Here is a 25,914-nt window from a genome sequence, read left to right on the forward strand (position 1 = left end):
CACCACATTTCAATCATAACTGGTGCAATGCCCCCACGTTTCATCTCAGCTCAGAATAACATTCCTGTCCACCTAAAAAGTCCTGAAGTGAGGTACGGTCACGCTGTGGTGTGGGAAGTTTGAGTGTGGCACGTCAAGGGCCCAAATCAGATCGCCTAGGTTGTCCTCATTATTGCCCAATCACCAATGAAACCACTGTCATTTCCTCTGTAGCTTCACCAGGATTACATGGCTCAGTCCAGGCAGTAATACGAGCTGGTTAAGATTTGGGAGCTGTGCAACAGGCTGCCAAGCAGCATCGTGACAAGGGGAAAAAAAAAAAAAGCATATTGCAATCACAAGTTTCTTTACACAACTCAAGTACCAGAACTGTTACAAAAATGTCCAAGCGAGAAGCTTAAAGAAATCTCCAGTAGGAGCAACAGAGGTTTGTTAGCATCACGAACATGTGGGCATGTTGTTTTTAGCAATGGTAAAGTTGCAGCAGAAGAACAGAGACTGGCTACTTAATGGAAAAAAAATCTCTGTGATAATTAACTTTGGAAGTTTGTGAGCCTCATGTACATACAGTAGCACTTCCTGATTAGGAAAGGCAGAGCTACAGTCAAAGCAATATCTGCTAAAGCTTATACTGTAACACAGGGCTTGCAACTCTCTATGCATGTGCTATGAGACATATACTTGTACCTTCTTTCTCAAGGTTGCTCACTGCCTGGAGAAATGTCATGGAAAAATAAGGAGAAACTTCAAAGTCAGCTTTTTGTGATTTAAAAAAAAAAGAAAAAAAAGGTTAACTTGTATTTTTAGTCTTAACATCTGGCTTGTTCCAAATTCACCATCGTCACAGGTCTATAAGTCAAAATAGCTCATTCTCTTGATTGACCAGGTTTACACAGACCTGTTTGTGAGGCAGTTGTGTGCATGATGATGCAAAGTAAGGGGATTGGTAAGTCATATTTGATCTTTTTACAAATAAATACAGATGAGTTGTCACAAAACCATTATTAGACTAATAAAAAAGGGCTCATTTACAAAATAATTGTGGCTACAGTCAACCAAAGCGCCTTGAACGTCATCAGGACAGTTCTCCTCAACCAGATGTCAGCCTGAGTTCTGCCTGCGATCAGATCTGGCTTCACAGGATGGAGAGGCTAATACTGAGTCAGTTTAAGGCTTTGAATTTCAGCTTTAAGGTCTTCTTTATTGGAGACAAGTCTCTGATCTCCAATGGCATACCAGATATCCAGACTCTTTTCAGGGGTCAGAGCAGCATTTACGTTTTTCTCCTAGAAGTCAGAAATAAAGAACATTCAACATCCCAAATGGATGGATGAGGCTCTGAGATACACCGCTGATAATCCTGGATCTGGTCCTCTCGTTATTGGTAAAGCTTTCTGGAAGACATCTGACGTCTTTCTAGTCCAGGATTCATACAGCTCAAACATCTGCTCCTTGACGTGCTCAGGGGGAAACCAATCCTCCATCCACAACTGGAGGAAGTGAATTGTCCTGCGTTATCTGTCATGTTTTTGATAAGGAGAATGTCGATGACGAGTGATGAATCTCCTGTGTTCCTCGTTTTTCTTTTCTGATCAGCTGCTTCTTTGCTTATATTGATGTTCCAGATTTTTCATCAAGCTGCTCTGGAGATGTGTCACAGCTTTGCAGGTGTTACAGAAGCAAGCTTTCTTCTGGTTCTTCAGAGTTACTGCACAAATGAGCACACACAGATTTAGCGGTTGTTGCTGGTCAAGCTGTGATGTGTTACCCAGCTGGTTGAGCCACAGCTAGATGAGCAGAAAGAAAGGATCTTTGTACCAGCTCACTGCTGATGAAACTCTAGGGTTCAGCTCTCTCTGGGTTAAACGATTTGTCAGAATTCATGTTCTAGAAACAATTATCTGCAAACTTTGCAGTTCTTTGAAGGAGGTGCTTTTCAGTTAAATTGAGGTCAGTGTAGGCTTAAAGCAGCATTAAACAATGCAAAACCTAATGAAATGAGGCAGACCTAAAGTGGTTTGTACTTGGAGTGATTCTAAACAGAGGTATTGAACCAGCTGGACCAAAGACCAAAGATTGTACCATCTCAGAAGTTTCTATAGTGTGATGTGATGTTTTGTACGCATGTTCATTCGATGTTTTTCTAGCCACGCTGACATGTCAAAGCACTTGAAACAGTGTACCAATCTTATCCATCAACAGAGCACTAAATACATAAAGTACAAGCCGTATATATGTACACTAATGAAACATCATAAATCACTTCATGCATACAGGTGTCTGTGAATCATGTGAATCAGAATATTATATTAATCCTTGAGGAAATTATGTAAATACAGACTTTAACATGGTTAAGGCAGACTTAAAGCTGAGTGATTTTACAGTGGCTTGCAAAAGTATTCGGCCCCCTTGAACTTTTCCACATTTTGTCACATTACAGCCACAAACATGAATCAATTTTATTGGAATTCCACATGAAAGACCAATACAAAGTGGTGTACACGTGAGAAGTGGAACAAAAATCATACATGATTCCAAACATTTTTTACAAATAAATAACTGCAAAGTGGGGGTGTGCGTAATTATTCAGCCCCCTTTGGTCTGAGTGCAGTCAGTTGCCCACAGATATTGCCTGATGAGTGCTAATGACTAAATAGAGTGCACCTGTGTGTAATCTAATGTCAGTACAAATACAGCTGCTCTGTGACGGCCTCAGAGGTTGTCTAAGTGAATATTGGGAGCAACAACACCATGAAGTCCAAAGAACACACCAGACAGGTCAGGGATAAAGTTATTGAGAAATTTGAAGCAGGCTTAGGCTACAGAAAGATTTCCCAAGCCTTGAACGTCCCACGGAGCACTGTTCAAGCCATCATTCAGAAATGAAAGGAGTATGGCACAACTGTAAACCTACCAAGACAAGGCCGTCCACCTAAACTCACAGGCCGAACAAGGAGAGCGCTAATCAGAAATGCAGCCAAGAGGCCCATGGTGACTCTGGACGAGCTGCAGAGATCGACAGCTCAGGTGGGGGAATCTGTCCATAGGACAACTATTAGTCGTGCACTGCACAAAGTTGGCCTTTATGGAAGAGTGGCAAGAAGAAAGCCATTGTTAAAAGAAAACCATAAGTCCCGTTTGCAGTTTGCCACAAGCCATGTGGGGAATGCAGCAAACATGTGGAAGAAGGTGCTCTGGTCAGATGAGACCAAAATGGAACTTTTTTGCCAAAATGCAAAACGCTATGTGTGGCGGGAAACTAACACTGCACATCACTCTGAACACACCATCCCCACTGTCAAATATGGTGGTGGCAGCATCATGCTCTGGGGGTGCTTCTCTTCAGCAGGGACAGGGAAGCTGGTCAGAGTTGATGGGAAGATGGATGGAGCCAAATACAGGGCAATCTTGGAAGAAAACCTCTTGGAGTCTGCAGAAGACTTGAGACTGGGGCGGAGGTTCACCTTCCAGCAGGACGACAACCCTAAACATAAAGCCAGGGCAACAATGGAGTGGTTTAAAACCAAACATATCCATGTGTTAGAATGGCCCAGTCAAAGTCCAGATCTAAATCCAATCGGGAATCTGTGGCAAGATCTGAAAACTGCTGTTCACAAACGCTGTCCATCTAATCTGACTGAGCTGGAGCTGTTTTGCAAAGAAGAATGGGCAAAGATTTCAGTCTCTAGATGTGCAAAGCTGGTAGAGACATTCCCTAAAAGACTGGCAGCTGTAATTGCAGCAAAAGGTGGTTCTACAAAGTATTGACTCAGGGGGCTGAATAATTACGCACACCCCACTTTGCAGTTATTTATTTGTAAAAAATGTTTGGAATCATGTATGATTTTTGTTCCACTTCTCACGTATACACCACTTTGTATTGGTCTGTCACGTGGAATTCCAATAAAACTGATTCATGTTTGTGGCTGTAATGTGACAAAATGTGGAAAAGTTCAAGGGGGCCGAATACTTTTGCAAGCCACTGCCTTTCTTATTCAATATAAGAGAAAAGAGGACGTTTGAAAGGAGTAATATGTACTATAGTATAACTAAAAAGTTGGATCTTTTTTCATTATTAAATACTAAGTGGGACAGCTGGACTATTTAAAGGACTAGTTCACATAAATAAATGAAAGTTGGCTATATTCCTAAAAATCCGCTGCAGTTGACGCCGATCCCATAAACTCCAGCTGATAGACAGCATAGTAGTTTGGAAGATTATTAACATTAGATGACATGAACGTAACAATGTGTATGTAGCTGAATATGTCCAACAAAAGCCCAAGAGAGGAACAAGTTGTGCTCTTGTGATTTGTTTGGTTAGTTATTCAGTTGCAAACCAGTGAGCTTTTAACTTCAACAGGCCTTTAGTGCAGACAAAGGAGCAGTTGACTGTCAAGTGTCAAGTGTCTGGCAAATTCACTGCAACAGAATGACAATCATATGAAAAATATGGTAAAATAGACAAGATTATAGGCTAATCAGAATAAATTGCTCTGCTTGCATCCCTATGTTTGAAATAAATTTGCTCTAGTGGGTGTACTTATGCCTCAGCAATAATAAATGCCATTGCTCTTTTGAGTTTTGATAGAAAGAGGCAGTCGTAACATTTTTAGTTCCTTTAATTTATACAGCACTCATGTCTCATTTGAATGCAGTCAAACCATATCACTGTTATTTCAGTCTAAACTGAGAGTTGCCCGATTGTTGCCAAAGAGGAGTATAAACTTTGACACGTGCAAGTCGAGTGCAGGTGTGGTTCGAGAGGTCTGCTGCATAAAGACATTTTTCCACATCTTTTTAGGGACGGCAAAACATGTCTGAACGAGTTAGTCCGCTAATGCTGAGCCTTAATTAAATATAATAGTCTTATTTAAGATCAAATTAACATTCTTTAACTTATCTCAGTTACCATGGCAATGACAAAAAAAGAGGGCGTAAAGGACTTGTTTATATTTATTTTTCAAAAGGTACTTTGGCAGCTTTCACTAGTTTGCCTTGTGCCTGCCAGCCTAAAATCACCAGAAGGTGTAAATTGCCAAATACTGCTACAAACAAAATATTTTGTAGTTTTTACAATCCTGCATAATATTTCACTTCAGCACATGAATAGAGGTGACCTTGGGTTTTAGCTTTTTCATTAGTAGCAAAATTATGCATTCTGATATTTCCGTATAGCTATTAAAATACATTGAGCAGACGCCCTCTGTATTACTCCTGTCCGTGTGATGAATTGGCCTACTTCTCGGCGTCAGAATACAAATAACATATTTATGTGTTTTGTGGCCATATTGGTTTTTGGAAGTTTGAAAAAGCATACCATATTCAGAGTGTGGTGTAGATAATGTTTGGTGTTTGTTGCATTCTGTATTAACTACGTGCGTCTCTCTCAACTCTTTCTAGGATCTGCTAGTCGTCGTTGTATGCTGGACAATAATGGAGTTGCTTTCTGGGGTCCTCCGAGCTTCGCCAGATGCGTCTCACTTGAATATAGATATTTACATTTATCTGTAAGTAATGTCAAATGATTACAATAAAACAAACAATTGATAAAAAAATAATTATGATGGACAAGAGAAAAAAAAGCTAAAAAGATGTACCAATTTAAGCCAGTTACAGTGCATCCGGAAAGTATTCAAAGCACTTTGTCATGTTACAGCCTTATTCCAGACTGGATTACATTCATTTTTTCACTTCAAAATTCTGCACAATTCCCCATAATGACAAAGTGAAAAAATTCTGCTTGAATTTTTTTGGAAATTCACTAAAACAAAAGTAGCAAAAGTTCAGAAGTATTCACAGACTTTTCCTTACACTCGAAACTGAGTATCCTGTTTCCACTGATCGTCTGTTAAATGTTTCTGCAACTTGACTGGAGTCCATCTGTGGTAAATTCAGTTGATTGGACATGATTTGAAAAGGCCCACACGTGTCTGTATAACGTCCCATAGTTGTACAGTGCATGTCAGTGCATGCTCTGGTCTGATAAACAAAGATTGAAAGTGTCACATCTGGAGAAAACCAGGCACTGCTCATCACCACGTCAATAACATCCCTACAGTGAAGCATGGTGGTGGTGGCATGCTGTGGGGATGTTTTTCAGCACCAGGAACAGAAAGGGTAAATGGACTGGTTCTTATATAGCGCTTTTCTTCTCTTCTGAGCACTCAAAGGGCTTTATACAACTTTGTGCATTCACCCATTCACACCAGCACATTTTTCCTAGGTGCTTTTTAACTGACATTCATACACATTCATACTCCGATGGATGCATGGGAGAGCAATTTGGGGTTAGTATCTTGCCCAAGGATATTTGGCATGCAGACTAGGGGAAGCCAGGAATCGAACCACCAGCAGCAGTAGATGACTGATCAGTAGATGACTGCTCTACCGCCTGAGCTACAGCCACCTCCATGGAGGTGGCTGTAGCTCAGGAGGGTAGAGGGAAAGCAATCTACAGAGACGTTCAAGAGCACTCTGGACCTCAGATTTGAACGAAGGTTCAAGTTCCAACAGGACAGCACACAGCTAAGATAACAGCCAAAGCCTGGACTTGAACCCAACTGAACATCTCTGAAGATGTGTGCAGATTCTCCCCATCCAACCTGATGGAACTTGAGAGGTTCTGCAATGAATGGTGTGCCAGGCTTGTAGCACCATACTCTAAAAGACTTAAAGCTGTAATTATTAAGTATTGGGAAAAGGGTACGAATACTTATGTTATATTTTAGTTTGTTATTTCTAATAAATTTGCAAGAATTTCAAGCAAACCTTTTTTCACTTTGGCATTATGGGGTATTGTGTGTAGAATTTTAAGGGACAAAATGAATTTAATGCAATAATGCTGTAATATGACAAAATGTGGAACACGTGAAGCGCTGTGAATACTTTCCAGATGCACTCGAGTTGCTTCTTCTGCTTAGTGAAACATGTTTTTCAAGTTCTTCTCTATCTGTTCTTCTCTTTTGTTTTTGTTTTTATCTCTAATGTACCTCTCTTTAACTACCCTAAAAAAAGGTTTTCTCAAAATTGCAGAGTGTTTTTACCCAAGACTCGCTGCTATCTCTAATTAGCTTTTCCAGAGCTTTGTGCTCACACTTATCAATTAATGAAGAGAACTAATGAATGTGTTCATCAGTGAAACTGTTTTCCTGCTCCGTGAACTTCAACCTTTTCCATCTCCTCGATGATGGCGGAAGGAGATGGGGGTCAGGGATCGTGCATGACAGAGCTGATTGCACTGTTAGCTTCTGTTCCAACCTTTCATTAATACCAGGAGTCAGTAATTAATTTTCTGTGATTGCTGTGATGTTCTGTTCCCCCAGCTTCTTTCTCTTCCTCCCTCACTCTCTTTCTCTTTGCCTCACACGCACAGACTATCTTTTTGTATCTCTTTCTCTGAAGTGATGAGATCCAGTTTCTGTCTGAAAGTGCTGCAAGGCTTCGATTTGCTTGCCTATTTTAAGCACAAGCAAACACACACACACACACACACATACACAAAAAAAAGACAAAAATCCAACCATGTACATATATACTCCCGTCTTGAAATATCCCCGTCGGCTCATATCCAAAACATTCCTGTGATTTCTTTGTCAAAAACACAATCTCGGGTGTGCTATTTCTGTTTTTCTGCTACGTAGTTTGAGTAACACCATGTGCAACAGCAAAGGGTTTACCTGTAATCATGAGACAGGATAAAACACTTCTAAAAATCTCCTTTTTTTAATGCATTTTAGTTACGAGAGCATCTCGCGAAGGGTCAGAGGACCCTGGCTGGGGAGGGCATGTCTCAGATCGTACGGAGTCTCCTGGAGCTCTTGCAGAGAAGGAGCTACTACAGTGGCGACCTTCTCTTTTCCACGGAGATCCTGCGAAATGTGACGGACACCTTCAAAAGAGCAACCTACATCCCAGCTCCCGACGACGTGCAGGTAGGAAAAACGTCTCGGCATTCGCCCGGAGCCTTCTAAAGTCACCAACCATGACATAAATACATAAATAAATAAATAAATCTCACACAAACACACACACACAGTCACTTACAACAAAATTTATTCCATCCGCAGCTTCACTTTCTACTGCACAGGGTGTGCATAACAATTAACTACAGCTGCACAGTTGCTATGGCCTCACAGGGCGGATTTTTTTTTTTTAGCAGCATTTTTCTTTTTCCAGTGCCTGTAAGCGAGCAAAATGTTCCCGTCTCAGTCGATCATTTCACAGACGTTATTATTTATGACTTACAATATGCCTGTGTACAGCAAATGAATGAACCAGACATGATTGAGAATAAGAGGCAGTATTGCTGCAGTGCTAACCACAGCAAGGTTATCAGTAGTTATTTGATATCCAGGAAATAGCTGCCTGATGGTCTGGCTTCAACAACTGAGCACATCCTTTTTTTATTTCTTTTTATCTAGAAATTCTTCCAGATTGTCAGCCACATGTTGGACATTGAAAATTTAGAAAAATGGGAGGACGCTCACCAGGTAAGGCTCTGCATTTATGTGAATGTCTGGTACTTTATGTCCTCGTGTGCGCTTCTGTGCACCTCCTTATCATCACAACTGACTGTCTGCATCACCAAGTGTCATAAATAGATCTTTTTGTAAATGTTTATGTGTGGTGATGGAAAATGGGTTTGATTCTACCTATTATTAATGTTTCTTTGAGTTTTAAAAATGCACAATATCCTGTGCGTCTTTGTGCAAGCTTTGTATGGGACCCAATGTGGTACCCCTGCAGCGAATTGTGTTTGCTTGCCATCTGGATATAATAATTTTAAGAAAAAAAGCCAAATATAATATTATAAACCATGTGATTAGGATTTACAGCCCAGGAACACATTCGGTAGTTGAGGTAATGCAGTGAGTAAAAAGGTATCAGTGGTTGAGACGTGTCTCATAGAAGATGGTTGGCTGTGGGTTATAATTGCACTTATGACATCCTTCCGTTCATCTTTCTATCATCGTGCTGTCCACAGATCGCTCCCGGTGCTGCTTTGCTGATGAGGATATTGGAAGATTTCATTCACCTCATTGGAGAGGCCCAGAAGCCTTTTCAGAGTTTTCTAGTGGTTACCAACAACCTCAGTAAGGCCCACTCATTGCTGTCAGATCACACGGCTTCACAGGAGCAGATGAAAGATTTTTTGTACACAAACATCCGGACGACTTACAGTACTGCACAAAAGTCTTGAGCGGCTTAACATATATAGTTGATGAATCAACCAGAGGTCCAGATGTATCTCTCAGGTCCTGTGTCAGGTCTTTGCTGGATTTTCTTTTCTTATTTTTGAAGGACATGACTTTCAGATACTGGTAATTTTTTCTGTAGATAGTTTTTACCCCTGATTTTGACATTCATACCATAGGTGCATCTACTAAAACTCTCAGATGAGTTTGGATCCCAGTGACCTCAAGGTGAATTTCAGACGTGAACTTTTCTGACAATCACCTATGATTGTTAGAAAAGTTTCCAAAAGTTTCTAAAAATTCCAATAATTCAGAATTTAACTACATATGACCAGCACATCAACTTTCAAAGATATTTATATATATTTTGTGAAATTGCTTTTATAGTTTTTTAGATTTATACTAGAGGAGTATCTACTGGGAAGCTGAGGGGTAGCATTGGTGGCTGCCAGTATTTTTAGGCCAGTCAGTTCTTCTTTTGTAGTCCACTTACCCAGTTAGGACACTTGGCACTTCATCCTGAGAAATGGCAAGCATTTGGTAGATAGGTTTTTGGGAATCACCTTGCTGGTTGTAAAAGTACTATTTTATTAAAGTCAAACTGTATTATTGCTGCCATTTTTCATAGATTCGGCTACAGAAATTGGAACAAATGATGAGCTGCTGGTAGCAAAGTGCCTAAAGAATTTAAAATGGGTTCTCTTTTATGTGTAGACACAACTCTGGTTCATTTCTTGAGTTAGATACTCTTTTTATTTTTGAATGATGGTCAGTGTTAAGTGGTTTAACAGACAAAAAATAAGTGTTCCTCTATATATGCTCAGGTAAAAGGACCGAGCTGAAAATGAGTATTTCAAGAAATTCTTGCTCTGTAAAAGCAAAATGGCTCAAGACATCTGCACAGTAATGTATTTCATCACAGTTAGAATTCAGTTGGGAGGGTTTTATTTGTACTATGCATGATCGATGATTTAGATTTTTTTGTATCCAAGTATTGATTTCAATCTGTAAACACATGACCAGCACGTCAATTTTTAACAGTGTATTTTTTTGTGAAGTTTTCTTTATTGTTTTTGTCTGATTTTTGTCTTTTAACCAGCACTCTTTGTTTATTTTCCCAGTGTCATGCCTAAGTGAGTTTTCATGTGGGTTTTGTTTTCATTTGTCGTTTGTCCAGTGGTAACCATTCAGAGAGAACCAGTGTCAGCAGTTTCCAGCGATATCAACTTCCCCATGAAGGGCCGGAGGGGCATGAAGGACTGGGCCCGAACAGCGGAAGATAAGCTCTACATCCCGAAAGAGGTTTTCACCATCCCACCTGAAGGTAAGAAAAAAAGGAAATGTGGTTTGTCTACTGACCAGGGTTGATCTAATCTTTTAGGTTGCCAGTTTCAGCTCATAAACACGAGATCATATGTATTTCTTTGTTTGGCTTTTTTCTATAAAAAAGATGGGAAACACAAGGTTAGGAAGGCTTTCATAGTCTATTCTTAACTATAAAGTACATACGTTGTAGTTGTAATTCTTGCTCACTCTCTTAAATCTTTGATATATGAAAAGAACCAACTCATGGTTTCATAATCTAAGGTCAGATCAGCTTGGCAAGTAGAGGTTCCCCCATGTGAATTCTCATACTCAGAGATGTTTCTCACTGAAGCAGAAGGTTTCTCAGGGGCGTTAAAGGGTAGTGCTGAGAAGGATTTGGACTGTAAAGAGGCCCTAGAGGGCTTCTCAAGAAGATGCCAGTCTTTCATCTGTGAAGAAGTGTGTTGAGTCTCATACAATTTTCAAAATCCATTCACTTTGAGCAGCGCAAGAATGTTGACTGCGTTTAGTCGAGGCTACATTTTTTTTTCGTGCAGTTTCAAGCAAACACAAATGGCGAGAGTTAAAAAAGGAGGAGAAACTACATAGATGATCCCAGAATGGGATGGAAGCTAAATTTGTAAAGGAGAAAGAAAAATGATGTTAAATAGTAATGGTTTGAAGTAGAAATGAGAAATACAGAGGCAGATGCTATCCTCTACGAACAAAGGCAAAGGTCGCTTCCCACAGGAAATTACACTGGCAGACTTTCAGTCAGGCATCCCCGTCCCCTACCTAAATTAAAGTTCAGAGAGACTGCAGGCCAAGAGAGCAGAGCTTCCTCTGACCTCTGACTTGCACTGATGGCACAAACTCCCTTTGATTGGCGCTCAAGATATCCTGTATACTAACCTCAGGGCACGTCACCTCTGATGCTTTATTGTGCACCATGTATTGTGCTAATTCTAAACCACCTAGCATCCAGCCTTCTACTAGCCTATTAAGCGCATTTTTATGGAACAGTGAATTCAGATATCTCAACGGTTGAACAGCAGGTTTTAAGCTGGATCGGTTTAACGCCATTGCTTTTCAAAGTTTCCGCCTTGCTTGCTCTCCATGTTGTGTTTTTCGAACTTACTTTCCTTACTTTATGCCATTTTTCCTCCAATCCTGTTCTTTTTTCTTGTCCATTATCCTTATTGTTTGTCGTGTTGAATGTTTTGTCTCTTGCAGGGCTTATTGTGCCATAAAAGTGACCAGCTGCATTACAGTTACGCTGTGATATTCAGGACATGCAATTGGCATTTTAGCATACACTATTTGGTAAATTGTTTCATCCAAACCGCATATAGCTTTATGAGTTAGGACATTATTAGTACTCTTTGCCCTGTGGGAACTCTGCCACTTCCCATTGGCAGTTCATGAGTTGAGGTCCTCAGTTGATTGCTATCGGTTTGTTTGGTTCATTTACCCTGTAACGAGAGCCTATCTCAGATGGACAGCTTAAACATGGTCATAAAGCCCTATTGGCACCGTTGTGTCTGTAAGTGCGCACGCCAGCGCACGCACGCAGAGCCAATAGATAGGTTCATGAATCGCTTCAGTGGGCAGAGGCTGGGACTGTTCTTCACTGATTTTCGAGGTGACAAACTTCCACTCTCCGTCTCTCTCTCTCCACTGTCTCTTTTTCTCTTGCCATCGTACGAACAGGCAGCGCACTCTCTCTCGCAGCCATGTACACACATCGATCCAAACATACAAGTCAGCAATGGCTTCATATTTCAAATACACCATTGGTGGTTCATGCTCATGGTTATGAGTTGTTAACTTTTAACTCAACAGCCGCCTCCTTTGCTGTTTTGCTTCTCATGATTCTCCCTTTCAGTGTGTGAGATGGAGCTGGAAATTCGATGATTCATTGAGCATCAATTGGGGCTGACATCTTCAGAAACACACTTCCACACTCTCTTAAAGACTGTGATATGTTAGGAAATGTTTAGTTTATTTAAAAAAGTATACCTGTATTTCTCATAAATGCAGGCATCTTTACTCTTTACTGCGAACTGTACTCGCACCACCTCTTTTGTAGATATAATAACAAGTGGTCACACACACGAATTATATCGGTGTATGTGGTTTGAATTAAAGCAAATACTTGCCTGTAACTGCCATTGCGCTAACTGGATTAGGGATTTACAGGCATGCTCAATGAACTCATTGCTGTAGCGAGTGGTCCCATGGATTATTATGAACACAAGTCATACTTTAAATATCTAGATTAGAGTAAAAAGACAAGGGGCTAAATCACAAACACAGACAGAGAGGTCAGGACTGTTCATAGAGATGGTGGTGTCATAGGAAACTGGTGGTCTTTTTGCGGTCTTTTTCCTTAGTTGACAGAAACTTGGAGTGGGAATTAGTAATTATACACTTGGGAATACAGTTGAATAGATGATTCCAGTGTTCAATCTGCAGGAAATTATTTTGCAGACTTGTAAAAATTTGCATCCAGAGAACATGTCATTGTTCCAGCTGAAAATTGACAGGAATAGGCCTATGGTGGCTTGGCAAGAAAAAGTAGTTAAAAGATGTAAAAAGGTATGAAAGGTGCTATAATTTGTGATGCCAACCAATAATAAACACTAGCTCTGCTCATTTTCCTTGGCCAACTGTTTGCCAGAATTAGAGTGGTAACCATTCTAGGCAGCTGCTTCCTGTGGGTATTTTTGGGACTTTGAACCAAGGTAGCTCATCACTGCATTGCACAATTGCCAGAAAAGCCTTTTTCCACAAAGGTTCAGTGTGGTTCTTTCTGGAAATACTTTATCCAGGCAGTGTCCTTATTACCTAAACCATACACAGTTTCCAGTAGGCAGAAAACATGCCACCTATAATTAAAAGCTGGAAATACACCAGATCAGTGCAAATCAGTGCCATGGGAATTCATGCAGACTTATTAGTAGTGAGCTGCTGAGGCGAAGACCATCAGCTGCATTGGATATTCACAATCGCATATACACGTGTCTTGAAAAGTTGGGTCAGTTTAGAAGTTTCCAAAATTTAAAGCAATTGAGCAACTTAGAAGTTAAATAGAAGGCAGTTAGTGGTAATATTGGCATCACTGAACCAAAGTAGCCTGAGCCTGATCAATATGTTTATTTAAGCAGGAGACCACACTTGTTGTGGTGTGCAAAACAGAAAAGTACTGAAAATTAAGGAAGAAAGAAAAAAACAACTGACAAGGAGCTTTCTGTCTTCGATTAAATTGCTAAGTTATGGCTTAGAATCAACTGCAAGAATATATTTTCCTGATAAATGACATATTAAAGTTCACAGCTGGTGACTGGTGGTTTGCCATTTTCCTGGATTACAGCTGACCACCAATCATTTAGATGTTTAGCAAGGGCAGAGTGACAAAAAGTCTGTTCATGGGAAATTAGAGTTTTGTGATTGAGTGCTTTTGTGGTATTAATCATCCTCAAGCGTAGGAGTGCCACCCCCTCACATAGATTTACCATTTACCCATAATACATTGACTTTCTCATTTGCATGCCTTGGCAGACACTGTCCAATTAGGATCCATCAAACTTGCAGGCTTTCTCATGCTGACTTTGATCTGTTTTTTTTGCCTCCTCGCAAGTCTCACAATTGCGTTTTTTTCCACAGTTGAGATCTTTTTGTCTCTTCCTCTTTCTCTTCTCGTCTGTCTTTGCATAGCTATCTCTCTTCCCAAGTATTACCTCTTAGGCAGCAGGCAGACAGATTTTGGATGAGTCACCCAGTGTGTCTGATACCATCAGCCCTCTCTGTCTCCCCCCCCCCCACACACTCTCTCTGCTGATGCCTCTCCGTTGCTTCTCTCAGCCTAAAAGGGCAAAGGAGGGAGTGGCATCTCTCAGCATGAACTCTTTCCCTCATACTTTCCCCCTTCTGCTTCCTTCTGCCTCCTCTCACTTGAGACAAAGTGACATTTACAGAGGGACACTACATCTCCTTGGGAGCTCCTGCTCTTTTTGGCAAAAGAACACTCAATAGAGCGATGGAAGGCAAGGGGGTATAAAAGAGGACTATTGAAAAGAGTGAAAAAGTTGAAAAGTGCATGGGAGAATAGCAACAACAACAGAGATGGATAAGAGGGGTGTGTGCTGAGGTGGAGGAGAAGAGGAAGAAAGGGGATTTGGAACTAACATGAAGCGAGAGGGACAAGGACAGTGTCTGAAGTTGTCTGACACACTGACTTTTCTTTACTCATGTTTCGTGCATGTTGGTAAAAGGCTTGCTTTTAGGAATGAGGTTTTTGATACTTCAGCAGTTCTAGATACACAGTAATGCTGAGCTACTATAACTGCTCAAAGGAAACAAAGTGACACAGTGTCTCCACCCACACAAAGTGTGAAACCAGCGTCTTGCACCTGACTTATGTTTTCAGCTGAGAAGCATAATTACTCTGGATATGGAATGTGTAGCTGCCAGAAACTTTGGGAAGGCGCTGCAATATTCTCACCTTTCTTATTTTGATGTAGCCACCAGAGCATGTTAGTGTCATTTAAGGAGTACATGTAAATTAGGCTGAAATGTTGATGGTTGATGAGACAGGTAAATCTAATTATTTAGTTGACCAGTGCAACTTAGCTCAAACTTAATTTATGTTAAATAGTAAAACTACAGACTTTATGGAAAATCATCAGGCTTATCCTTAAAGAAAAGAGGGTTATTAGTTTTAAGCTATCCTGTCCACATCCTTCATTTCTCCACTATCTTCTATTGTCTATTATCAATGCACCAGAGGTGCTGCACTGTTAAATCAATCACATTATACATACTACTACTCACCGGTTACGTGGAAGGGCAAACACAGACCTGTCTGAAGGAGTTTATGAATGAAACAGATGAATAATGAATGCAATCCAGGTTTTGATGAAATGTCAGGAGATCAAGTTATGTTTGTTTCTTACAGCTGCATGCATATAGGTCATGCATATTTAAACAGTGGTAAACATTAGGAGCGTTCATAGCGACTAATTTTCTGGGCGTTTAAACAAGAGAACAAACCTGCAGCAGCGTAGTGTAAAAGAAAACATTTCAAACTGCGCACACTTTAAATGCGCAATGTTAAATATTAGCCAAGCATATATTATATCTGTATTTTAGGAGATACATGAAACTGTTAATTACGTTCTTGATTAATTCAAGCGTGTTTTAAATGTTGCTGAAATTTGCAACACTGTGCGTTGTATGACATTGCAAATTCATAGGTTTTTTTTATTATATTTTGCAGAGTTATCTAACCTTAGCAGTGCTAGTAGCAGTAGCATTGGTTTCTTCCTTGGTAGGCTCAATACCCCAGTGCAGAATATGGTTACACATGACTTCAGTTACTGATTTATATTTCAGTTTATCCCAACAAAGCCAACATACGGCCATTTTTAAAATTAGTTTTTACATCAAAGTACTGCAGAAGCTGGTTAGCTCTACAGGTTAGAACTGCTCTCTTTACTTTCCCTGTCACTAGTCTACAACTTCTATTCTCAGAAATCGCGAGAGAGTGGCCAGTGGTGTCCTAACAACTTTGGCCTGTACATACTGTTACTTGTATTTCTGACACTGATTAGCAAGGGCAGCAATAAATCATACAGAGCATTTACGCACCACAGCCCAAAGTTGCGTCTTGAACTTGTCACAAGTTTCCATGTCATTTTCATTGTGCTCCTAGCATCAGTGTATAGCCATTGATGAGTTTTAGCAGATTCTAGTCTAGAGCTGTTTGACTTTTTTTTTTTGGGGGGGGTTGAAATAAAATGTTAGATATGAAATATTTTCCATTTGCCTCAAGCTGTTTTTGTTGTTGTGAAAATTTCATTGCATTGTAGTTTTCAGCAACAAGAGCCTTTGAACAAGATAACAAGGGGGATATGGGATAAACCGGCCGATGGGCTGAAAGATTTGGAGTTTATTTTGAAGGTATTAAAACGTACTGATTTTCTTTTCTTTCAGAGCAAGAAGCCGAAACAGAATCTACAATGTACTATGTCATTGGAGCCATCTTGTACAGGACACTTGCCATCATTTTACCTCCAGCGACGTGAGTACTTAATTATTCTTTATTGTTATTGAGGATTTAAAACCACATTTCATTCTTATCTTTTCGCTGTCCTTTCTTTTACCTTTCTGTAACTCATTTTTTTCTTGCGCTTTGTCTGACTTTTTAATCTCTCTCGTGGTCTCTTCATTCTTACAACAGTCTCTCTTTATTTCTGTGCATTTTCTATTTTTTCCTTCCCTTCTTTCGAACTTCCAGTTCTCCATATGTCTTTTCTTCCCTTTTACAACTCTGCTGCTTCTCTTGTGTCCTTGCGCCTGCTTACGACACTTATCAAAAAGCACACTTCCCTAGATGTTTCCCCCTTCCTTTGAGTTGTCAGTATATTTTTGGAAGTGTACACTGAGCTTGGATTGGGTGTGGGCCTAATGGGTCCCAAAACATGCATAGAACATGCAGTAATAAAAGTTAGAAGAAATCAGGAGGTTGTGAAAAAGGGCATTGTGATATGGTGTTTGTGCTGGCCCCGGGCCCTTTTATTCAGGTCACTGCTCTTGGTTGTGGATTAGCTGGATCTGTTAAAACCCTTTTCACTCTGTAGCCATGCTGAATGTTAATGGGTGCAGTATTCTGTTTTTAGTCAGGCGCTCTCTTTCTTCTCTCTTTTAGATTTCCTCACCTCCTACTAGTTTGCTTTTGTTATTTGTTGGTATTTGTATGTATTATTTTTGGTCTTTCTCCAAAGTCATAGAGCCCATTCAGCTCCATCTTAAATGTACACCAACACTTGTCTAAAAAACAAAAAAGATAAAAATAAAAAAACGAATGTCTTTACAGTCCGCCTGCAGTGATCAACTCCAAAATCCTGACCGTGACAATACGACCGGAACCACAACCCAGTGAGCCCATGGTGGTGGTGGAGCTGTCACCGCTATTAAATGTAAGTATATAAAAGGCTGTTTTCTTTTCTCTGGCAACTATTCAAAACCGCTAAGCTTCTGCTTCGGACCACTGAGAAAAAGTTAGATTGTCTTGTAAGCAGTTTTAAGGGATGAAAGAATGCATCACATCATGTTTTTTATTTTCATCATCTAAACTTTCCCAAATGAAAAAAATAAACCCAAAACATTTAAAATAAATGAAGTAAATGAAGTTTTTTTCTGCTTGTAGTAAGTATTTTCCAAGAAAATAAATTTGTTTAAGGCTTTAAGCAACTCCTCTTCTCCCAGCCGACCCATGTTTTCTAAGTTCAGATGAAGCTCAAAGTGCTGCATGCTATAAAGCGCCATAGCGCTCGGTGAATTGCCTGAATAAACGCAGACCTTTTTGACTTCCCTGTATCGCGCTGTCTCCTGGTAGCTGTTCAGTTTATATTACATTGGAGTGCGTTATTATAACGACTCATGGGGTGTCTTCAGCGGAAAAGGACTAAGTGCTAGTTTAATGAGAGGCATGCTTCACGACCTCGATGTGATGTGGGTTTCTTTGGGCATTCTGCTGTGTAAAGGTGGACATAGTTTTGAAGATAATGTTAAATATTTAACAGCTCCCTCCTGACAACACACACACACACAACCTCCTTCAGCTATCTTAGTGAGGACCTTCATTGACATAATGCTTTCCCTAGCCCCTTACTCTAACCCTAACCATTAAAAATGAATGCCTAACCCTAATCCTTACCCTAAACCTAACCATAACCTAATTATAACCCTGACACTAAAACCACATTTTGAGCCTCAAAAATGCCTTTAAATGCCTTCAAATTTGTGAGGACCGGGTTGTGTGTCCTCACAAGTGACTGTTGGTTCTCACTGTGGTGTATTCATAATTGTCTCTGGTACATTTGTTGTATGGGCAGTATGTGTTCACTGTTTGATTGTGTAATCACGTGTTACGCACTGGCAATGCATGCCGGTAGATGGTAATACAGGAAGTAAAAGAGATGGTCTTACCGCACACAGTGGTCCCGCGTACTTATTCAGATTCAGAGTAAGAATCACACATGGTGTCAGAAGTGCTGTGTGACTTGTAAGACTCCATACATCTGCCGAGTGTGAGGAGAAGGGGAAGGTGGAAACAAAATGCCGAATGACGACGTAGACGATCGTCCGAGGGCAGGAGTTAGCACCGCGGCTAGCACTCCCAGCGCTACGTTTAGCATCCAACCACCGGAGCCCTTTGATTTTTCCAAACCACACGAATGGACAAGATGGGTCCGTCGCTTCGAGAGATTCCGTCAGGCAAGTAATCTGTCTGCGAGCTCGGAGGAAAATCAAGTGAACACTCTCATATATTGTATGGGAGACGAAGCGGATGACGTCCTGAGAGGACTAAAGTTAAGTGATGTAGACCAACGGGACTATGCTAAAGTGAGAGATAGCTTCCACAACTTTTTCATTGTCAGGAAAAATGTTGTTTATGAGCGCGCACGTTTTAATATGCGCAAACAAGAGCCGAATGAGACTGTTGATGCATTCGTGACTGCCTTGCATGCATTAGCAGAGCACTGTAACTACGGACCGCTCCATGATGAGCTGATAAGAGACAGAATAGTAGTGGGCTTGGCCGACACGAGGCTGTCTGAGCGCATGCAGATGGAAAAAGACTTGGACTTGGATAAAGCTATAAATATGGCCAGGCAGTCAGAAGAAATCAAAAAGCAACAGTCAGCTTTGAGAAGTGAAACAAATGTAATGCATGTAAATGCGAAAACAGTTGACAGAGTGATACAAAAGCACGACAAAACAAAGTTCAACATGTTCAAAAATAAAACTGTCAAAACACAACAGCAATATAGCAAGAGACAAAGTAACAAATGCTACAAGTGCCCAGCAAATGATGCAAAATGTCATTTATGTGGAAAAAAAGGTCACTACCAGCGAGTCTGCAGACAAAGCAAGACAGTGCAAAGTATTGAGGAGGAAGAGGAGCAAGGTTTCTTCCTAGGCTCAGTTTCCAGTGACGGCCAGGCGTGGACAGCCAACATACAAGTGAAAGATGCAAAAATCACTTTCAAACTGGATACTGGAGCAGATGTGACTGTAATAGCTGACTCGGACTTATCAAAGATTTTTGCTAACGAACACAGACCAGTTCTCCAGCAGCCAGAAAAACCTTTGTTAGGCCCTGGAAAAACACCACTGGACGTTGCAGGTTTTACAAAGCTACAGCTCAACTACGGAGCGAAACAGACAACAGAGAAGGTCTATGTTGTAAGAAACCTGAGCACTCCACTGCTAGGCCTGCCCGCCATTACAGCTCTTGGCCTGCTGGTGCGAGTTGACGCGGTTTCAATGGATACTCTGAAGACTACTTACCCTAAACTTTGCAATGGTCTAGGGAAAGTGCAGCGGGCCTATCACATTAAACTCAAACCGAATGCTGTGCCGTACTCACTCAAAACTCCGCGAAGGCTTCCTCTGCCTCTGATGGGAAGGGTAAAAGAGGAACTCCAACGAATGGAAGAGCTTGGTGTCATTACCCGAGTTGAGGAACCAACGGATTGGTGTGCCGGCATGGTTGTTGTTCCAAAGAAAAACAGCCCTAGGCTAAGACTTTGCGTAGACTTTACCGGACTAAATGAGTATGTGTGCAGGGAAAAATATGTGCTGCCATCGGTTGAACAAAGTCTCGGAATGCTCGCAGGAGCCAAAGTGTTTAGCAAACTGGATGCCAACATGGGCTTCTGGCAGATTCCCCTGTCCGATGAGTCTGCCAAACTCACCACCTTCATCACACCCTTTGGGCGGTTCCACTTTAACCGCCTACCGTTTGGGATCAACTCAGCGCCCGAACACTTTCAGCGCATGATGGCGGAGGTCATCGAGGGTCTCGAAGGAGTGGTGTGTCACATTGACGATGTGTTGGTGTGGGGACGTAACCATCAGGAGCACGATTCCCGTCTCCATGCTACACTGCAAAGACTGGAAAAAGCAGGCATAACGCTGAATGTTGAAAAATGCGAGCTCTCCCAGAGCAAGGTTGCTTTCTTGGGTCACATCATAGCGGATACAGGAATCAGTCCTGACCCGAAGAAAACGGAGGCAATTACAGAAATGACAGAGCCAACTAATGTGTCAGAGTTGCGCAGTTTTCTGGGCATGGTGAATCAAGTGGGCAAGTTCATCCCCCATTTAGCTGAAAAAGACAAAGCCCTGCGAGATCTTCTTTCCAAAAAGAACGCATGGTATTGGGGAACTGACCAAGTGAGAGCTTTCAAAACATTACGAGATGCCCTGACCTCACCCCCAGTGCTCGCAATGTATGACCCCAACAGAGACATTAAAGTATCAGCAGATGCTTCATCCTATGGTCTCGGAGGTGTTCTTTTGCAGCTGTGGGAAGAAGGATGGCGACCAGTGGCGTATGCATCGAGGTCCCTTTCTCCTACAGAACAACGATACGCACAAGTGGAAAAAGAGGCACTGGCATCTACATGGGCGTGTGAGCGTTTTCGTGATTTCCTGATTGGTAAACATTTTTGTCTTGAAACGGACCACAAACCTCTCGTTTCCTTACTGGGAGGACAAGCTCTGGATCTCTTGCCACCCAGGATCCAGCGATTCAGAATGAGACTCGTGCGTTACTCGTACACTGTGCAGTACGCCCCAGGGAAATCGCTCTGGACAGCAGATACTTTGTCCCGCTCACCTCTGAAAAAACCAATGAACCTGTCAGACAAAGAGCTAATGGAAAGCACAGACATATATGTCGACAGTATTGTAGCAAACATGCCTGTCAGTTCATCATATATGCAAACACTGAAGGAACAACTGAAAAGCGACAGTGTGTGTGCTCGCGTCATGGACATGTGCACCGAAGGCTGGCCAGAACATGCAAAACAAGAGCCTTTACTGCGAAATTACTGGCCTGACCGAGCCACGCTCACTGTTGAAGGCGGCCTTTTGTTAAAAGACACACGGCTTGTCATTCCTTCAGCAATGAGAAACGAGGTGCTGGAAAAACTACACGAAGGACATCAAGGTGTGGTAAAATGTAAAGCTCGTGCACGCCAAACAGTGTGGTGGCCCGGGCTGAGTCAACAAATCTCTGAGATGGTGCTCAAGTGCAAAACGTGTATTCAAGAAAGACACAATAACAGTGAGCCACTCATGCCAACAGAATACCCTGCCCGCCCATGGCAGAGAGTGGGCACAGATCTTTTCGAGCTGGGAGGGAAAACTTACCTTCTCGCTGTTGACTATCACTCTAGATTTGTTGAGATTGCTTTGTTAAACAGGACAAAATCAAACGATGTCATTACTCACCTGAAATCTTTCTTTGCCCGTCATGGCATCCCAGAGGTCCTCATGTCTGATAATGGGCCACAGTATTCAGGTCAAATCTTTACAGACTTTGCAGCAGCATACGGCTTCAAACACATCACAAGCAGTCCCAAGTTTCCGCAAAGTAATGGAGAAGCAGAACGTGCTGTGCAGACTGTAAAAAATCTTCTGAAAAAAGCAGCTGATCCTTATCTAGCTCTTCTTGCCTATAGAGCTACACCACTGCAGTCCGGATACAGCCCTGCAGAGCTTTTAATGGGCAGACGTCTGCGAACCACACTGCCGATGCTTCCATCGCAGCTGGAGCCCACACTGCCGGACAACGCACTGCTCGCTCGAAAGGAAAGGGAGAAGAGGATGATGGACATGGCAAACTTCAACAGGCGCCACCGCGCAAAACCTTTATGCAGCCTGTCCCCAGGAGAGCAAGTTTGGGTGACTGATGTCAAAACTACAGGCACTGTTATCCAAAATCACTCTACACCCCGATCATACACAGTGGAGTTACCACAAGGGACTGTGAGGCGTAATCGTGTGCATTTGATTCCTTTAAGTTCACCTGTGCATGAACCTGCTAATGTGCCTGTGTTGCAGAAGCCTCAAACACCCAGTGTGATCCCTGCTACACCTGTTAACACTGATGTGGTCAGAACCAAGTCAGGGAGGCCAATAGTTAAACCTAAAAAGTTAGATCTGTAAGAAAAAAAAAAAAAGGTTGTTGTTATGTAACTGTGTTATAATGGTTTTGTAGAGCACAGTAAAATAAAGCTAAAAAGAGTTGTTAAGAAAAGAAAAGAACAAGAAAACAAAAACAAAAGGTTAAAAATGTAATGCAGATTGTTTGCCAGATGTTCTTGTATTGCTTTGAAAAAGAGAAGTTCTGTCCTGAGAAAAGGAATATTCTGTTTTTGTTTAAAAGGGGAGATGTGGTGTATTCATAATTGTCTCTGGTACATTTGTTGTATGGGCAGTATGTGTTCACTGTTTGATTGTGTAATCACGTGTTACGCACTGGCAATGCATGCCGGTAGATGGTAATACAGGAAGTAAAAGAGATGGTCTTACCGCACACAGTGGTCCCGCGTACTTATTCAGATTCAGAGTAAGAATCACACACTCACAAGTATAGTAGTAGTATAGTATAGTCCTCACAAGTGACTGTTGGTTCTCACAAGTATAGTAGAATGCAGATTTTGGTCCTCACAAAGATAGCTAGACAGGAACACACACACACACACACTATATATATATATTGACGAAGACATGCTAAAATGAAAGTGGAATCAGTCTCTTACTGTGTTGACCAGGACTTGAGGGTCAAAAGTATTGCAAAGTTTCATTTAGAAAAACTTAGTATTCATTCGCTATTCCCTGTGAGTTCATCTCCCTGCTGTAAACCACTGATTCATTACACAATTATGGCAGTTTCTTTATATGCCTCTATCTTTTATCTTCCTATTATTCTGCTTTTTAACGCTTTTGGCAAAGCAAAGGTATTGCAGGTTGCACATCCTCTTTCTAGCAGATGATGTCTTAATGCTGATCCTTGCATGCTGCTTTGTACTATAAACCAGAGGCTCCCGCTGAGGACGGACACTTATCTGGCACACAGCCCAGGGCTGACACATATAGTAGATCACATGCACACCCTAAACCAGTGGATGAGATGCCATTGTTACTATTTTAAACAATATATCCTATGTATATCAAATTATTCTAAACATTGGGGTGGGAATTGTAAATGGAATTTTTTTAAAGGAAGAGTGATGACAATTAATGCAGCAGATGCATCTAGTCCCTTGATATGTCATGCATCAGAAATGCTCTGCCCTATATTACTCATTAATCAACTGAATAGTCTCAAGTTAAATTAAAGCAGCAACAGTATGGCCCTTGCACCTCAGTGAACATCCAGGTGTGCTGAAGGTGAGACGTTTTACGCGGTAACATGAATGAATTAAGCCTGGGATGCTATTTGGGTGTTGTATAAATTTACCGCTGATCACCTGTGAACACTAGGTGGCGATAAAGAGTGTCCACCAACTAAAAGTCTTGCTGCTGCACGTAATTTGATAAACCACTAATGAAAGTTTCATGTAGATGAAGTGATGATGATTATCACCTAATGCTTACTTCATGTTGCTACTAGTACTTCAATAAAGCGATTGTAGGTGGCGCTGTAGAATCATGTTGAACCGCCCATGTTTAAGACCCAAAAATACATAAATTTTCACCAGACCTGACACATGTGCAAAATTTCATGAAGGCGGAAGTGCAGCTTATCCTTGCTGACACAGGGCTGGACAGTTCGTCATTCCATCTTATGGCTAAAGGAGAAGCATGATGGTTTTACAGTGGCCTTGCACACAGACTACAGGCAACTTTGCAGATGTTGTCTATAAGTTGTTGTTGGTTATAAGAGGCAGTGTCACAAACAATCGGTCTGTGTGGTACTCTTGTTTGTGCTGTTATTGGTCCTTGCCAGCCACAGAGAAGAGCGGGTTATAACATACAAAAAAGCTGAAGCAAAACTGTATGTATAAAAAAAATGACAAGAGTATGGAAAGGCTTGGAAAAATCTGGAATAGCAACAGCACATTGCCATTCACTGCTCCAGACAAATAGCTACATTGGGCTGCACAACCTAGTTAGAGGTGCCTTTACTTGGGAGATTTTCTATAGAAAGCACTGTAGTATCTAGCCATCCCAAGGAATGTACCTATCTCCCTTCTGGAGGTAGGTACAGGAAAGGTCGACAATGGCAGAAACCTTAGCCTCAACAGGATGAATCTGGTCATAAAGGTTCCTTCAAAAGTTAGGTGACAGTGGCCTTGCCAAACTCACATGTTGCCAAGTTTAGTGTCAGAGAAGCTTCTGCTTCAAAAAAAAATGATTCATTGTTGCAATGTGCTATGCCCAATGGGGAAAATAAATAACCACATCAACTAGATAAATATTGCAGTTTGAAACATTACCCAGGACGGTGGTCATTAGCCTTTGAAAGGTCACAGGTGCATTTTTCATCTCAAAAGACCATCACAGTACACTGCAAAAAGTGATCAGGCGTAACAAATGCTGAGACTTCAAAAGCTATTTCAGCAAGCAGGATTTGGCAGTAACCTGTAAGGAGGTCTAACTTACTGACATCTTTTGCTGAGCTGATGCTGTCTATACAGTCCTCAGCGTGAGGTATCAGAAAAAAAACAGACACTAGCTGTGTCCCAAAACGTAGGCCGAATCCTTTGGAGGACCCGGCCTGCGCGGTCTACGTGGGCCAGGTCCTTCGAAGACCGAAAAGGCCGGAAGTGCGAGGCTGTGAAATGCGACAGTCTAGCCTTCAGATTTGCGTCACCGCTGTCTCGGTGGAGTTTAATAAACTCGGCCGTCTGCTCTTTGCTATCTAAAATATAACAGGACACTGGCGTAAATTCTTGACCGTCTCACAGTTTGTTTGACGTTTATTCAGCTGTGTGAAAATCCCAGAGAAACCCACCCGAGGGATTAATAAAGTTTTGTTTAATCTAATCTACTCTAATAACTTTGATCTACGCCAAACCGATTTACTGCAGAACAAATAAAACATCGAAAAAAGCCAAACAATTACATTTTTAAGTCATCCGAGTGACTTATATATTATCTTTAACCTGAGAAAACGATGAAGCCGGGAGTCCGCTGCTCTCGCCGGGTCGAGTGACCATTGAACCCCCCCGGCTAGCTATCGAGCGGGTGGGTAACAGACGTCTCCGAAAATGTCGGAGCACTTTTGCAAATATGCAATGTCTTAATAAACCAAGCAGATATTTGAAGTTTACATGGCTACTTTCTCGCCTGAAAGTATGTTAAAAGTTTATTTTGTGACCCAGAAAGATTAATAAGAGTAATATTAAAACTTAATAGCGGCCGCCATTGTTGGGAATTGGAATTGGCTGGGCCGTGCTATGAATTCTGGGATATGGGGGCCACACCTGACCGATCCTTCAAATTCGGGGAAATGAAGGACGCATTTGTTGGCTGCATTTGAAAGAGTCGACGAATTTGGACAGCCTTCGTCGCCTAGCTGTGACGTAATCGGCCTTCAAATGCGGCC

At 41.5% G+C, this 25,914-nt stretch overlaps 1 protein-coding gene across 12 annotated transcripts in view; it reads left to right on the top strand.

The window, feature by feature from the left end:
- adgrb2 (adhesion G protein-coupled receptor B2) overlaps window positions 1-25,914 on the top strand; it is a 266,514-nt gene that overhangs the window by 143,257 nt on the left and 97,343 nt on the right. For all 12 annotated transcript variants that reach the window (XM_085446299.1, XM_085446289.1, XM_085446294.1 and 9 more), the window contains 7 exons: window positions 5,404-5,510; window positions 7,740-7,934; window positions 8,424-8,492; window positions 8,987-9,095; window positions 10,375-10,521; window positions 16,497-16,584; window positions 17,380-17,482. In XM_085446299.1, the coding sequence (XP_085302425.1) occupies window positions 5,404-5,510; window positions 7,740-7,934; window positions 8,424-8,492; window positions 8,987-9,095; window positions 10,375-10,521; window positions 16,497-16,584; window positions 17,380-17,482 (818 nt within the window). The remainder of the gene's footprint in view (window positions 1-5,403; window positions 5,511-7,739; window positions 7,935-8,423; window positions 8,493-8,986; window positions 9,096-10,374; window positions 10,522-16,496; window positions 16,585-17,379; window positions 17,483-25,914) is intronic.

The sequence above is a fragment of the Copadichromis virginalis genome, linkage group LG22 (assembly GCF_057382275.1).
Source record: "Copadichromis virginalis isolate Kocher_CV1m ecotype Utaka linkage group LG22, C_Virginalis_male_GT1.1, whole genome shotgun sequence".
In the NCBI taxonomy this organism is placed as follows: Eukaryota; Metazoa; Chordata; class Actinopteri; order Cichliformes; family Cichlidae; genus Copadichromis; species Copadichromis virginalis.